Raw genomic sequence first — 16900 nt, forward strand, 5'->3', positions numbered from 1 at the left:
AAAACACAGCATGCATTTCTCAATATATGTCAGATTATTTAACACTTTTCATCTGTGTCGTCCCTTCAGTCTAAAGCTGCGAGTCTTCTAGAGCAGGAAAGCAGCATTGAGCCTGTAAGTCGCCTGCAGAGTCTACAAGATCGAGACACCGTCACTAGATTCGACAGAGACGTAAGAAACACACCAAAACTTATACATACAGTTGAAGTCAGAATTATAAGCCCTGCTGAATTATTAGCCCCCTGTTTATTTTTCCCCTAATTTCTGTTTAACAGAAAGAAGATTTTGTTCAACACTTAATAGTTTTAATAACTCATTTCTAATAACTGACATTTTTCAAGACACTTCTATACAGCTTAAAGTGACATTTAAAGGCTTAACTAGGTTAATTAGGCAGTTAATGCTATTCACTTTCAGATGTTTTAAAAAATAAATGAATAAAAACTGCTTTCATTCTAGCTGAAACAAAACAAATGAGACTTTCTTCAGAAGAAAATAATATTATTGTAAATACTGACAAATTCCTTACTCTGTTAAACATCATTTGAGAAACATCTGAAAAAAAAAAAATCACGGGAGGGCAAATAATTCTGACTTTAACTGTATATCATCACTGAGCTCCTTTGTCTTAGCCATGACTGTCCACAAACCAACAGCCGAGAGCTTCTGTTTTTCTCCTGTTGAGTTGATTAAAACAGCTCCTCCTGTGGAATCAGGGGAATTAGCATGCTGTAAAACAGCTTGGACTATATGGAAGGGTCTAGAACAGGGATGGGCAAACTTGATCCTCGAGGGCCGGTGTCCCTGCAGAGTTTTGTTCCAACACTAACCTGAACATGCTAATCAGTGTCTTTAAGATCACAAGAAATCTATAAGCAGGTGTGTTTGATTAGTGTTGGAGCTAAACTGTGCAGGACACCGGCCCTCCAGGACCGAATTTGCCCACCCCTGGTCTAAAACTTTAGATTTTCCCATAGACTGTGACAGGACACTGACCTGGACAGACTGTTACATACATTTAGTTTATTATAGTTTTGAAAACTTTTAAAACATTTCTGTTTTAATTTAAAGAAAGGTTATGTTAAGGTTATTCCCCAATTTCTGTTTAACAGAGAGCAGATTTTTTTCAACACATTTCTAAACATAATAGTTTTAATAACTAATTTCTAATAACTGATTTATTTTATCTTTGCCATGATGACAGTTAATTATATTTGACTAGATATTCTTCAAGACACTTCTATACAGCTTAAAGTGTCATTTAAAAGCTTAACAAAGTTAATTAGGTTAACTAGGCAGGTTAGGGGAATTAGGGAAATCATTGTATATTGATGGTTTGTTCTGTAGATCATCAAGAAAAAATAGTGTTTAAAAAAAATAAAAACTGCTTTTATTCTAGCCAAAATAAAACAAATAAGACTTTCTCCAGGAGAAAAAAATATTATCAGACATACTGTGAAAATTTCCTGCTCTGTTAAACATCATTTGAAAAATATTCAAAAAAGAAGAAAGAAATTTGGAGGGGGCGAATAATTCTGAATTCAACTGTATACATTTCTTTTAATGAATGTGAAGTTAAGTTTCAGTGTTTAAAACCAGGTCTGATCTGCTCACTTCCTCTAGATGGATCCAGATCTGCGGGCTGATGAGGACTCCTCTTTTGCTGCCAGGCTGAAGTTTCGTGATGCGGCCAGACGTGCGGTCAAAGACAAGCAGGTGAGAAGCTCCCTAAAGAAGCGCTCTCTCTCACTCAGCACAGTGGAGATTTCTCTAGTTATATCGTTTCAGTCGGTTTGTTATGCAGTGACATGCAGTCAAATATTTCGCCAAACAGTCCTTAGGGATGCGGTGACACGCAGTCAGATATTTCACCGAACAGATCCGCCACTTTTGGCACTCATAAACAATCATAAAGCCCTCGTGCTGCAGGAATATGGAGGTTTGCTGGAGGTGCAGCTGTCGTGCAGTGAGGGGTTTGCGTATTTAATAAGCTACGGCAGTTTGCGTTCACTGAACAGTAAGAATGATTAATAAATCCACTTTCAGTTTCAGGCTTTGGCGCGTTTTGCACTCACACTACAAACGTACCGCGCCAAAGCCCAAGTGAACCGCGCTCAGGCACACCTCTTCCAACCGGGCCAGGGCCAACCAAGTGAACCGTGCTTGAGCCCGATTCAGCACACTCACACTTCTCAAACGATCCGGGAAATGGGCCTGGGCACGGTACTGATGGCATAGTGTGAGCAGGCCCTAAGATGAGTAGTTCACCCAAAAATGAAAATGAAATAAAGTAAAGAAATGGACAACATTTCTGATGCTCTCGGTTGCTCTAAACACTTTCTCTGTGCCACTTTAAATCCCAATATGTACTGGGATTCTATATGAATGAGCTGAAAACGCTCGCTGAAATGTGCTAGCGAGAATACGTCGTTTCTCTTCTGCGTCAGATAGAGGTTCGGCATTCAGCAGCTTCTGGAAGACAGTGATTTAAATGTATAATTAAAAAAAATATTTGAAATATTCCTGTTACAAAAACACAAAACCACGTTTATAATATGTGTGTTAAACACCTGGTGGCATATAGTTTGCTCCCAGATTGCTGAACTTTTGAAAGCTTCAAAAAAAAGTGCCACAACCAAACACTATTACACAGCATGAAGATCCAGAATAAATGGTAAAACTACTCCGACTGTGTTCATCTGACAGAAGACAATCATTTACACCCGGGGGAGTAAATAATGTGGTGATTTTCATTGTTTGTGTGACCTCATCCTGAGATCCTGACACTGAAGTGTGTCTGTCTGCTGATCAGGTTGAGGCTGGTTTGCCGACCGCCGAAGAGGCCTACAACTTCTTCACCTTCAACTTTGACCCGGAGCCTGAACAGCAGCGCCGGCGGAAGAAAAGACGCTCCAGGAGAAGAGAGGCAGAGGAGGAAGAAGAGGGAGACTCAGAAGGAGAAGTAGAAGGGGAGGATGAAGAAGGGGAGGAAGTAGGAGAGCTGGAGAGACAGAATGAAGGAGAGGAAGAGTCTGAAGCAAGGGTGACTTATCGTGCTTATTTGTTTTTAAGCCCTACACTGCAAAAAAATGCTTTTCTTACTTAGATTTTTTTGTCTTGTTTCTAATCCAAATATCTAAAAGTTCTTAAATCAAGAAGCATTTTCTACACAAGCAAAACATACTGTCTTATTTTAAGAAATAATACGCCAAAATGAAGTGAGTTTTTCCTTAAATCAAGCTAAATAATCTGCCAATAGGGTGAGCAAAATAATCTTATCACAAATCGAAAAACACGATTATTTTGCTCACCCCATTGGCAAATTGTTTTGCTTGAAAATTGATATCCACTCATTTTAATCTGATTCAATCCCTGTCTAGGATGAAGACGACCCATTAGTCGGAGACGAGGAGGATTTGTTCATCATTGACCAATCAGCACATGACTTCCTGGAAGTGAGGCGAGCGGAGTATGTTGACTACAGCAGGCGACTGCAGAGGGAGCGAGACACGCTGTTTGTTCCCAGCATGAGGCCAGGTACAGAAACTATCCCTTAAAGCTGCTCACATCATCTGTATTAGTCACGAAAGTACATGAAATCAAATCTAACCATATTAATGTTGTTAGCTCATGTTGCTAGTTTTGTGGTGAAGAAATCATCCCTGTAGTTCATTAAGAAAAAAAAATGGTTTGCCCTTGTAATCTTTAATTGATCTTTAATTAGTCTGTAAATGCACTTCCTGTTTGTTTTCAGTTAAATTCCCAGATTAGGTCTGTCTGAGGTATTGGGGGTGTGGCTAGCATGCTTAACCACGCCCCCTCCACTTGGGTTTGTTTTAATCCAGGAGTGTAATACTTAGTTAAACCACTGGGTGTCGAACTTGCACCTTTAATAATGGTGATAAATTTGCTCGTTGTAATTGTGATGATATATATTTTCATACAGTTACATCTGTAATCTGTGTTTAATGTGTCACCCAGTGCCAGCCTCCAGTAAGCTGGCGGAGAACACACGTCCACGTTTCCTGGAGGAGGAGGGTCTGTATGTGGGGGAGAGGCCGCACGTCTGCCTGACCAATCTCAACATATTAGAGAACCGAATACTGAAGCAGGCCGAGGTAATTTAGGCCCTGTCCACACTGGTATTCTCAAATCACACTTTTATTCGACGCGGTTTTGTTCACTCGAAAACACAGTGTCAGGTGACTGAACCTGAAACATTCTGAAAACTCCAGCCAGGGTGTAGATTTCCTGAAACTCTGGGTAGAGGGTGGTCATGTGGATGCTACAACTAGAGTTTTTACCTCATAATGTTTTCTCCTTCACACCAAATCACTGACACTGCATCGTCTCAAAGTCATGTTGATCAGCTGGTCTGTCTATGAGCTGACATACGAGTGATCTGCTAATACAGTGGTTCTCAAACTTTTTTCATCAAGTACCACCTCAGAAAAAATTGTCCCTCCAAGTACCACAGTATGACCAGTATTGAAATACAGTAGTGCAGTAGGCCTAATTAAGCAACTACAGCTCTGCACAGTTTAAAAACGTGGCAGATTAATTACTATTATTAATAATACTTAATATTATCGGCCACTTTAAACCTCGTAAATAGTTTGAACATTAACACTGCTGTGTTTACATGTAAAAGAACAAACAAACAAAATAAAATGTCAACGTTTAATTTAAAATGTGCTTTTAAAAGTTCATTAAAAATGGTAGGCTACTGTTCTTAAAAAGTAAAAAAAAAAATGTCCTGTACTTAAATGTAAAGTGTTAACCTATAGTATCCTATTCATCAAAGCCTAGAAATGCTGATTGGACCTCATAAATAAAGGCTATGGGCCCTGTCATACATCCGGCGCAGTGTGGCGTAAGGCGTGGCGCAATAGTCTTTTGGTAGTTTCAGCTTGGCGCAAGAGTGGTTTTGAGGTGTTGCGCTACGCTGTTTATATAGCAAATGCATTAGCGCTCATATGTGCGCTCATAGGCGTTCTGGTCTAAAAAGGAAGGCGTTCTGAGGCGGACCGCTGGCGCGTTGCTATTTTGAGAAACTAAAATAGATTTTTCATTAGACCAAAACAAACCCGGTCTAAACTCCAGCGCAGAGTTGCGCCTCGCTTACACACTGCTTAATACACACAAGAGAGCAATAGGCAAATATCTTTACATATGAAAACATTTTAATATTAAGGATATATTTATAGGATATAATAAGAATAGATATAGGATATAAATATAAAGGATTAAAATATTACACAACATATTATTTTCTAGCCTAAATAAATATGAAAAATCACTGCTTTATGTCTTCTTCATCTCGGGAGGCTTTTTCAGTCATTCATAACAATTTGCTTCTGTATAATGTTATTATTATTAGCAATATTATTTATTATATCCATATTTATATTTGTTTTATTAAAAACAAGCTTAGATTGGTCCACCTGTCAGGTTTTAGACCATATGGGGCACAGCATGTGTTTTAGGATATAACTCAGGTTTTTGACCACACTTGGTTATTATTGTTCATTTATTCGTTTGCTGGAAATTAGAACTGAATTTAGAAATAGTTTTGAATCGAATATTTGCGCTTAACAAAGCAATTATTTATTATAGACTAATTGATGTCGGTGCGTAAAGGTTTCCCTATCCAAGAGCAATAGTGAAAGTGATCCATTATCTCTCATTCTCACGCAGTAGATGCTGTTTAACAGTTTTCTGTTAAAAACTGTGAACTGTTTGCTTGTGAAATGCTCATTTTTTCCACTTAGACTTACTTTGTGTCCTGTAAATAGCGAATTCGCTCTTGGCGCGACGCAGCTGGCTCTTAAAGGGAATGGGAGATGAGACTCTAATTGGTTTATTCTCAAAACACACCTATAACTCATTAAGAAAATAAACTCAATCCTTTTCACCATGTGCCACAGCGCAAAGCGCATTTTCCCGTCCTTAAATTAGCAAAAACGCGTCCTGACACGCCCTGAAAGCGTTTGCGCCCTGCGTTTTGCGCTCTGCACATGGACCGTCAAAATAGAGCCCTATATGTCATTATATTCATACATGAACTAATTTTAATAAATTTTTCAAAATATGTTGCAAGTACATATGACTTATTGGATTACTCTGCGTATCACTAGTGGTACACGTACCACAGTTTGAGAACCACTGTGCTAATGGATCGACTGATCTACATAGCTTTGAAACACTCCAGTGTTCCTGTGTCTGTATTTAAACTTGTGGCACAGTGATGAAGAGTGGTGAACTGATGATCTTTACAGCCAATCAGTCATTTCTGTTAAACAGTAAACACAATGACCAATCAGCTGTGTTTAAGTACTCACTCAAATCTTTGCAGGAAATGGATGTTTTTTAAATTCAGTACCGATTGGTACCGAACTCGATACTTTTCACAACCCTACTACTGTTATAAAAATATGTGGAGTAAAATGTGAAATATTATAGAGGTTTGGAATGTAATGTGAGTTAAAAGTATATATTCGAGTACAGATTTTAATGACTTCAACTTCATATGTACTGGTCTGAATTGTGATGTGTTTGTGATTTGCAGGGAAGGAAGTGGTTCGGAGATGATGGACGAATTGTGGCTCTGCCTGACCCAATCAAAGAGTCCTCCTCCAGACCGCCTCTCTTCCACCTGGAGGACCAGCTGGACCCGGCGCTGCAGACCGTCTACAGAAAGGTCAGAGGTTAAATCTACCAGAACAATCACATTTCTAGGGTTTTTCCGCAGCAGAAGTCATCATAGTTGGTAAACTCGGAGCGCAGTGAATGGGAGAGTACAACAAATCATCTTTTTACAATACTATTTGCTGAAATAATGAAAGAAAAACTCCAGGATGGTGTTAATAAGGCTTTCAGAAAGAGGAAAACAATAGTGTGAGACTGATAATGGCAGCCAGAAGAGAGAACAACATCTAATATACTGTCCTGCCACCAACAAAAAATATTAATATATCACAGACAATAGCCCCTTTCACACATACAGACCTTTCCGGAAAATTACCGGTAATTTTCCGGAAAGGTCTGTATGTATGAACAGGCCCTTTTTGAAAATACCGGTAAATTTGTTTTGGAAGTTGTAATATTACCGGTAATTTGCCGGAATGTGTGAACGCAGAATGATGATTGCCGGAAAGAGCGCGTGCACGTCAGAACGTGCTGACGGGAGACATCTACTTTAGCCAATCAGAACAGTCAGAAGCATTCATGTCCGCGCTGTTTATGAAAATAAAAACCTTTGAATATTTTTCCAGACACATTTAGCTGCTGGAACGTTTATATGTTCTTCTTAATGCCAACCGTGTAATTAATTATCGATAAGATGCTTATGATAAGCCGTTGTTTGTTCACCTTCAAGCATTGCGTGTGCCCGTGAAACAGCCAGTGAGCGCCAGCACACACACATATCATGTACATCTCGACATGCGAAAGTGTTTCTCTATATTTTTTCATCGAAGTTGTTCACAATACTGATCCATCCACAGAGTTTGGGATGTAGTCAAATGTTTACAAATACAAGCGCAGCCGTTTAGAGCTCATTTCTGGTGAATGATGTCAGAATTTACCGGTATTTTGGAATGGATGTGGGAATGCTCTTTTCCGGAAAAATTCCGTAACGTCCTTGCCTGTGTGAATAGCACTTTTTTTTTATTTACCGGTAAAGTAATTCTGGAAATTTTTCATATATTTACTAGTACCACTGTGTGAAACGGGCTATTGAATGCACATCACACGCCTCCCTTTTATGAAGTTCCCAGCCTGGAACAATGAGTCCCTTAAAAGAATAACTCGTTATTAGATTTTGTAAGATTTCCAGATTTCAGATGAAACCTGATTCGCATTAAATGCGCTGGATTTGGAAGAAAGTTTCTATGAAGCTCCCAAAGCACCAGACCTCTGACACGAGTCTGGAAATGAGGAATCAGTTATGCTTTTCCCACACAGAAAGTGTCAACACAAAGCCCAGTTCACAATCCATTTACATTTGATGACTTCAGCTGACAATTAATTCCAGAGAGCCAAGATTAATAAAAGCATGGAAATGTAAGGAAATCAAACTGTACGTCTGGAAAACATCATGGAAATTAATTTAATTGAAGGCTGCGTATCCAGCAAAAACATAAGTGCTGTACTAAAAGTGCTCAGCTGAGTGTTTTTGCTGCAAAGCTTTTAGTTCAGCTGGTCGTTGTTTGCAAGTATACTATGGGAACCCCTTGAAAATGCGATGGTACATTCCAAGGGGTTAATCTTAATAAACTAAATATTAAAAATGATACAGAGTAAACCTGCTGGACCATTACAAGTTGAACGTCTTCAGCAGACTATTTGTTGACATTTGCGTGATATTGTCCCGCCCCTCCTCCACTGTGATTGGACGGCTAGCTCAAGAGTGACACGGATGGGTGCTACCTTTTTAAATTTGCAACGTCTGAAAAGCGCTGACCGTAAAACGCCTCTTTCTGAAGTTACCATTACTAAACATGCTGCTACCATTGACAACAACAGAAAACAACCACTCTAGGGTGCATTTTCCAAACTTTAGCCCCTTTCACACATACAGACCTTTTTGAAAATACCGGTAAATTCGTTCTGGCTATTTTCCGGAAAGAGAAGTTGTAACATTACCAGCAATTTGCCGGAATGCTGCGCTGTGTGAATGCAGAAGGAAGATTGCCGTAATAAGCGCATGCACGTCTAGAACGTGCTGACGTGAGACGTCTGCTTTAGCCAATCACAACAGTCAGACGCATTTACGTCCGCACCGTTTGTGAGAATAAAATAAAAGAATAAAAATATTTTTCCAGACACATTTAACTGCTAGAAGTTAGTCAGATCACGTTTATATGTTCTTCTTAATACCAACTGTGTAAATAATCATCGATGAGATGCTTATGATAAGCTGTTGTTTGTTTACCTTCAAGCTTTGCGTGTGCCTGTGAGCGCCTGCACACGCAAATATTATGAACATCTCGACATGCGAAAGTGATCCTGTGAAAGTTGTTCACAATATTGATCATCCACAGAGTTTGTAATTTAGTCAAATGTTTACAAATACAAGCGCAGCCGTTTAAAGCTCATTTGTGGTGAAAGATGTCAGAATTTACCGATATTTTGGAATGGATGTGGGAATGCTCTTTTCCGGAAAATTTCCGTAACGTCCTCGCCTGTGTGAACAGCGCTTTTTTGAAATTACCGGTAAAGTCGTTCCGGAAATTTTCCAGATATTTACCGGTATCACTGTGTGAAAGGGGCTAATGACGTAACTCATGGCTGAACTATCATAATACGAGTATCGTTTTGGAAAAGAACAATGTAGTCACGAGTGTTTTCCAACACCTGTAGTTTCTCTGCCGCAGATCCATCGCTTGAACCACGTTAGTTATAACGTAAAACGCCCATAATGATGCTCTTTAAAATACTTTAGAATACTACATGCCCCCATTAAATCTCAGTATGTCATTTATAAACTCATAACCGACATATCAAGCTTTAAGAATCAGCCGTATCTGTGTCTTCATGCTGCTGAATTCTTAAACGCAATTGTTTACCAGTACTTTTTGGTGTCACATCCTCCATGCCGCCAGTTTCTGCAGGCTGTATGATCTGCCAGTAATATTTGTGGAGATGAGAGGTGTGAGAACGGAGATGAGATCCAGATGTGTGATGATGTCACAGATTGTGAAGTCACATGTGCCTGTCATGCCTTACAGACCTCAAAATAGGAGATATGCACACACACAATAGAGCAGTAACACACCCAGTTGGCCGAGCGTGTTTAATAAATGTCAGCGGCGCCTTGTTCTTCCACCAAAAGAAAACTCTATGGGGACGATATTAAAGTGCACACAGACATGTAGAACTAGTCGACTCTAAGTGTTCTGGTAATGCAATCCATTAAAACATGAAGGAGTGAAAATGAGAAACATCAAGTAGACATTAAGAGCGCATGGCTGATAATCAAAGAGAAAACCGCGGAAAGCAGGCAATAGAGAGTGATCACTGACTGGATTCAACTATTTATCCCATTCAGCTATGTAAGAATGTTGGAAACCTGCATACTATGGAATATTGTGAACGTTAATCAGTGCTCGAAATTGCGACCATTTTGGTTGCATATGCGGCTGAAATTTTATCTATGCGACCTTAAGTGAAGTTTCATAAACTAATTTCGAGAGGAGCACGTGAAATTATTGTGCACCACTGGCCACTCATCCGTAATCAGTAATAATCCAATCAGAATGATCCTAGCTTAATATAAATGGATCACTTTTTCCTTATTGGTCTATCTTCGTTTTGGAAGAATCCCCCCTTCCACCCCATCTCCTCCTTTTTCTCCCCTTCTAAAGGGGGAGCGATCGAGACCTACCTGATCTCGGTTCTCCTGATATGCTGCTAGACCGGGCGGGAGCCCTGGACTCAAATATCTCCGAGCTCAGGGTTCTCTCCCGGGACAGCATGCCAAACCTGCTATAAATGCCAAGCATATCTAAGTGGGAACTCTTGAAAATATATTTGGGAGCATTTCTGCAAAAGCTTAAAATTGTTGTTTGCGACCAGTTTTTACTGTAAAATGTTCACAACATGCGCGGATTCGGGAGACATTCACGCAGAATGCATCTCTAAGATCTTTGTCTGCACTTCGAACACGAAACGCAGCGCTCATAAATGGTTTAAAACAGCTGTTATGTCGACTTGCTGCAGTAAACAAAGTCCGTAATGCTTGCCCCGCCTTTGCGCCCTTCTTATTGGCCGACCACAGCTCTAGCACTGAACGCAAATGATTGGTTAATATCAGCTGTCAATCACTCAGTGCCTTCTGGCTTCGGATGACTGAGAGAGCTACAACCGCGAAAAACTGTAAAGCGCTGAAGATGGGAATGAAGATAACACTGACAGATTTCGTTTTAGAAACCATCTAGTTACAAATAATGACACATCTTACTAGTGATCATGTGCTGAATGTTAATCCAACATCTACACTTTTCCAAGAGTAGAAGACTTCCATTGGCTTCAAGTCCGCTATGAAAAGTCTGTGGGATGGAGTTTTCACTGTTTGCCACATCTAGCACGAGAGCTTCTGTTTAATCCTTCATATAATCGCCAGATGCTGTCCGCCGTGCAAGTGGCAGCTATATGTCAAATTTAACACCACGTACACTATCGCAAACGAGTAAACTAACATCGCTACTCCTAAAAAGACCAGTATTGCTATTAACATGTATGCATATAATAAAGTACAGTATGTGTCAAAAGCATCAGTGCAATATCAGACAGCACTTGTGAGAACAGCAGAGTTATACCATTAACAGATTCATTCAAGCAGTGCGTGCAGGGCCGGTGAGCGCTACGTGTATCTTTTGGTCACTCAGTTCTGTTATAAAAATGTATTTTCTTGTGATAACGGGATTTCGTTGAGACATATTTTCCTCACGCTTGCATATATGTATTAGTTTTTTTTTTGCTTGTTATTTTGATTAGTGTTGATTTCAAATACAATAAATCTGTTTGTATAAAACTTGTAGTAACGGTGCTAATAATTGATGGGTGCGACTAAATTTTGGCTGATGCCCCAAAATTTTTAAAGTTAGGAGCACCGGTGCTACCAAGCAAAAAGGTTCATTTCGAGCCCTGTTAATGCTTAAATGCTTTCAGCATACTTCAAAATGACTTTTTTGGTGCAGGGTGAATTGTCCTTTTAAACTTTTGGAGTCTCTGAGGGAGGTGCTGTGATCATGTGGTTTGGAATTTTAATGGCGGAGGCGGGAATTCATGAGGGACCTCAAGCTCTTTCATACAGATTCCAAAACAGAGAACATTTGTTTCCAGGTATAGTTGGTTAATTTAAAGTAAAGTAGGGATTTCAAGCTATATGTAGATATATTTCTCATGTTCGTTTGACATCATAGTACGGTACGTTTACCTTGTGTGAACGTGTCTTCTGAACTCTGGTGCGCACCCGTGAACCGTATCCGAGTCCGTCTGAAAGAGGTGGTCTAGGGTACGGTTCATGCAAACTAATGTACGGTTCACTTCTGATGTGAATACAATCGTACCCATTAATGGAAGTGAACCGCCAACTGTACAACAAACTATCGTTTGATGTACAGAGAGCTCCTCACAAAGCCCAGATTGCAATTTGTAGCCTTTGGGCAGCTTGTCTCCATGGACCAGGATCTCTAATATCCTTGTAGCAGGTATCTTGAGGGAATGTGGAAATCCATAAAGCAACATGCTGACTTGATGATGAGGTGTTTCCACTGTTGTTCGCTCTGTCTCAGGCTCTGAAGTCGAAGCATGTGAACCTCTATATAGCTGGAATGGGGGATCCTCAGGCAGACTACCAGCTGGATGTAGATGTGTCTGGCCTCATCTTCTCCCATCATCCTCTGTTTAGCCGTGAACATGTGCTGGGAGCCCGTCTCGCGCAACTGTATGACCAACACCTGACCAGACTACACAAGAACCTCACACAGCTCCTGACTGACAAGGTAATCCAGAAGAGCCACATCTAGACCAACATTCCAGTCCTCAAGCTCTCGCTTTTGAAACTCAGTCTGAATGTGTGTGTGTAGTTGAACAGCTTGAGGAACACGATTCATAACATGCTGGAGCTGCACAGAGGAGAGGCTCTGAGTCAGGTGTCCCAGCAGAGGATAGCGGAGTACAAACAGGAAGTGAGGTAAGACAATAACAGTCACCTCTACCTTCAGTATTATATGATAGACAGTCATTGAATCATGGGTTTTGCAATGAGAGAACTGATCTTGTCATCTAATAACCATGGCTGATGACAATTAGCTTGTAAGGACGTTTTTAAGAGATTAAATGTTACCCTTAAGGATATCTATAAGCTATTGTGCACCAAAACCGTGACAAAATTCACATTTAGGAGGGAAAAAAGCGTGCAGTTTGTCATGTATCCATGGCTGTCTGGGATACTAAATTCTGATTGGTCAGTTTCAACATTCCAAGGTGTGGTATTCCCGGATAACAACCGCTAAACTGGGAACTTCGAATCAATTTGATCATCAATGAATACGTTCACATACATATACCTACAGACATATTCATATGTATCTGCTTGTCTGTCACGCCACTGTTTTTGACCATTTTCAGATCTCGTAGTGTGCGCACGTCAGTGGCGTTGAGAGGGGGGAGCTTTGGGGGCTTAAGCCCCTGATGTATCGTCAAAAGCCCCTGATCTTTTAGAACATGTTGCATTTAAATAAAAATAGATTGTATAACATTTATTTTGTTATCGAAGTCCCTAAATTTAGCACTTTATTTACTTTATTTACTAGCTTTCTACATATGATATAGATATCTAGACATATTTATCTATATTTATCTCAGAAACAGATGTGCCTGGCTATATCATATCTATAGAAATGATATGATATAGCCAGGCACATCTGTTTCTGTAATAGTTAAATCACAGTGAGTTCATGCATCCAGCTTATTTTATAGCTTCTATTATAACATGCTATATCAGTTAGCACCAAATTATAAATCGACTTTATTCTGAAAATACCTAAGATGGCTGGAAGAACACATGTAAACCGTTTATTTAACGCAGTCGTGTAAATGATCAGTTAAAGCCTTTTTTATGTTTATTCAGATCTTATTTTCATTCATTCAACTACAGAAATAGCCGTTTGACTTCATCTATATTAGGGATTTCCTGGAATGTTCTACTACTTTTGTGAGGCATATATGGAATTTCTGCTCAAGTATGATTGAAACAGGCATTACATGCATTTAAAGTGCTACAATGCCCATGTCAACCTATTTTGAGGAAAGCTAAAAAAGAAAATCTCCCTCTAAAGACATTTGAAGTAAACTTAGCATATAGATCTTTATTTTTATTTTTTTTTGTACTATTTTTGACAAAATTGTTATTATATCAAAAATAGTAGCCTATTGAATGTCAATATTTTGCGAGGCATTGAATTTAGAAATTCTAGTATCTTGACAAAACTTATGGGCTAAGCCCCTCATCCCTTTCAGTCCTAGCAACGTCCCTGGCGCACGTTTAAGATTTTAGGTACGAAAATTGCTGTAGATCACAGGTGTCTGCACAGTTTAGTTCCAACACTAATTAAGCACACCTGATCAAACTAATTTAGTCCTTCAGGTTTGTTTGCAACCTACAGGTATGTGGGTTGAAACAGAGTTAGAACTAAACTGTGCAGAGCTGCGGCCCTCCAGGTAGAGATCTGCGCGGGACTAAATTTTGAATCCCGCTCCCGCCCGTACCCGCCAGGTTTTGGCCCGAACCTGACCGCTCCCGCTTATATTCAGCATTTGTTGTCCCGCTGCCCGACCCGCCCTGTTTTCTACCCGGGCAGAACAAAACTGAAAATCACCCAGCTATACAGTGTCCAGACAGCCTATAACAAGCTGTCTGTATAAACACACACACACACACAAAAGCACAAGCAAGTGTCACACACACAGACAGCGTCTAGCTCTCTCTTTCATTCACAAACACACACACACACACACACACACACACACACACACACACACACACACACACACACACACACACACACACACACACACACACACAGAGACAGAGAAAGAGACAGAGAGAGAGAGACAGCACAAAGCTCTCTCTCTCATTCGCACACACATAGACAGCAACAAACAAGCTAAACGCAGCATCGTGCTGTCTCATTGGCACATCCATACACGTGCTTGTTCGCTCAGAAGTCGGAAGCGATATTGTTAGACCACCCGCTCCCGTCCAAAATTAAACCCGTTACCGACCGCTCCCTCACTTTATTCAGAAATTTATTATGCAGACCTCTACCTACAGGAACTGAATTTGACACCCCTGCTGTAGATTCTCGTGTGTGTGTGTGCTGCATCCAAATTTCCTTATCAATTCAGATTTTAAAGCTCCTGTAGTCTGAGCCCAACTTTACTTAAAGGCATAGTTTAAGTCAGGGGTGTCCAAACTCTTTCCTGGAGGGCCGGTGTCCTGGAGAGTTTAGCTCCAACCCTAATCAAACACACCTGAACCCGCTAATCAAGCTCTTACTAGATATACTAGAAACCTCCTGGCAGGCGTGTTGAAGCAAGTTGGAGCTAAACTCAGCAGGATACCTGCCCTCCAGGACCGAGTTTGGACACCCCTGGTTTAAGTAAACTATTTACTCAACGTCAAGCAGTTCTAAAACTTGATGAGTTTCTTTCTTCTGTAAAACACTAAAGAAGATGTTTTGAAGAGGGCTAAAAGCCTGTAACTTTGGATTTTCATGGCAAGAAAAAACAATACTAAGGAAGTCAATGGTTACATTTTTCCAATTGGCTTTGGTGTTTAACAGAAGAAAGAAATACTTAAAGGTTTGATCCGAGTAATGGGTGAGTAAATGATGACCAAATACATTTTTTGTGTGTGAACTCTCCCTTTAATTCAGCCTGTCATCTCCTCCTGTATTGTCAGACACACTCGACAGTTGCGTGATGTGGAGCAGGAGAAGGATAGAGCTCTCCTCAAAAACATCATCCGACTGTGGAAGGAGCTGAAAGCACTGAGAGACTTCCAGAGATTCACCAACACACCTTACAAACTCTTCATCAGGAGGTATGTCTTCTTGCGTGTGTGTTTGAATGATTGATTGTGTGCTTTGTTTTACGAGACTCTCGGCTGTTCCTGCACAGGGAAAAGGTGGAGAGACAGCAGGACGAGCAGGAGTTTGAGAGCGACATCATGGCGGAGGTGTCGGAGCTGCAGGCGGAGACGGAGGAGGAATATCAGAGGAAGATGAATGAATACAGGAGACTGCATGAGGAATGGAAATCCTGGAAAAGAAAACAGGTACGGCTATGCACACGAAGCAGTGGGGTATATGCACAGCTAGTGTTTTTAGCCAACGATAAACGTCCAGTGAAAGGTTTACATTTTCAATTTTATAAGGTGCCGTTTACAACATCGATGTTGTAATGTCATTAAAGAAGATGCCCACTAATACCCACACACACTGGATTAACTAGGGCTAAGGCTATTAACTAAGGGCCGTTCACAAATTGCGTCTTATGCTCGCACAAATTCATTATTTTCAATGGAGGCGCACGACTTGCACATGCATATTAGGATCGAAAGCGCACTATCCACTCACGCTTTCCAGGCGCACCTAGTTGAAAGATTGTTGAAAGCGCACTACAAGTCATGTGACCAGAACTGACTTCACAGAAAAAAAAATACAAAGGGAAAGCACCAAGCACCAAATTTTCTAATATAGTTGATCTAAAGTGCCTTTCAGACAGAGGTTCAGCAGCCTTTCACTACATTTGTTCTCTTTAAAAGGCAAATACTTGGCTAATATGATGCTTAGATTTACATTAGACAAATATAAATATTTTAATTTATTTATTTATTATAATTTTTTTTATTTATTCATTCATTCATTTATTTATTTATTTATTCATTCATTTTTTATTTGTTCATTTATTAATTTATTTTTTATTTATTCATTCATTTATTTATTCATTCATTCATTCATTCATTCATTCATTCATTCATTCATTCATTTATTTATTTTTTTATTTATTTTTCATACATTCATACGTTTATTTATTCATTCATTCATATATTTATTTATTAATTCATTTATTTATTTATTCATTCATTTATTTGTTTATTTATTTATTTTTTAATAATTTATTAATTCATATATTTATTTATTCATACATTCATATATTTATTTATTGATTCATTCATTTATTTATTTATTTATTCATACATTCATATATTTATTTATTGATTCATTCATTTATTTATTTATTTATTCATACATTCATATATTTATTTATTAATTCATTCATATATTTATTTATTGATTCATTTATTTATTTATTTATTCATACATTC

General features: G+C 39.4%; 1 protein-coding gene across 20 annotated transcripts in view; it reads left to right on the forward strand.

Annotated features, from left to right (window-relative positions):
• The window catches only part of cc2d2a (coiled-coil and C2 domain containing 2A), a 58992-nt gene that overhangs the window by 8781 nt on the left and 33311 nt on the right, over window positions 1-16900 (forward strand). For all 20 annotated transcript variants that reach the window (XR_015523039.1, XR_015523037.1, XR_015523036.1 and 17 more), the window contains 10 exons: window positions 70-171; window positions 1624-1716; window positions 2813-3043; window positions 3381-3537; window positions 3982-4118; window positions 6569-6700; window positions 12300-12509; window positions 12594-12700; window positions 15473-15613; window positions 15691-15847. Coding sequence is in view for 12 of the 20 variants with exons in the window: in XM_087306393.1 (XP_087162519.1) it covers window positions 70-171; window positions 1624-1716; window positions 2813-3043; window positions 3381-3537; window positions 3982-4118; window positions 6569-6700; window positions 12300-12509; window positions 12594-12700; window positions 15473-15613; window positions 15691-15847 (1467 nt within the window). In the remaining 8 variants the exon portion in view is untranslated. The remainder of the gene's footprint in view (window positions 1-69; window positions 172-1623; window positions 1717-2812; window positions 3044-3380; window positions 3538-3981; window positions 4119-6568; window positions 6701-12299; window positions 12510-12593; window positions 12701-15472; window positions 15614-15690; window positions 15848-16900) is intronic.

This window comes from Danio rerio, chromosome 23 (assembly GCF_052040795.2).
Source record: "Danio rerio strain M-AB ecotype USA chromosome 23, GRCz13ab, whole genome shotgun sequence".
Lineage (NCBI taxonomy): Eukaryota > Metazoa > Chordata > Actinopteri > Cypriniformes > Danionidae > Danio > Danio rerio.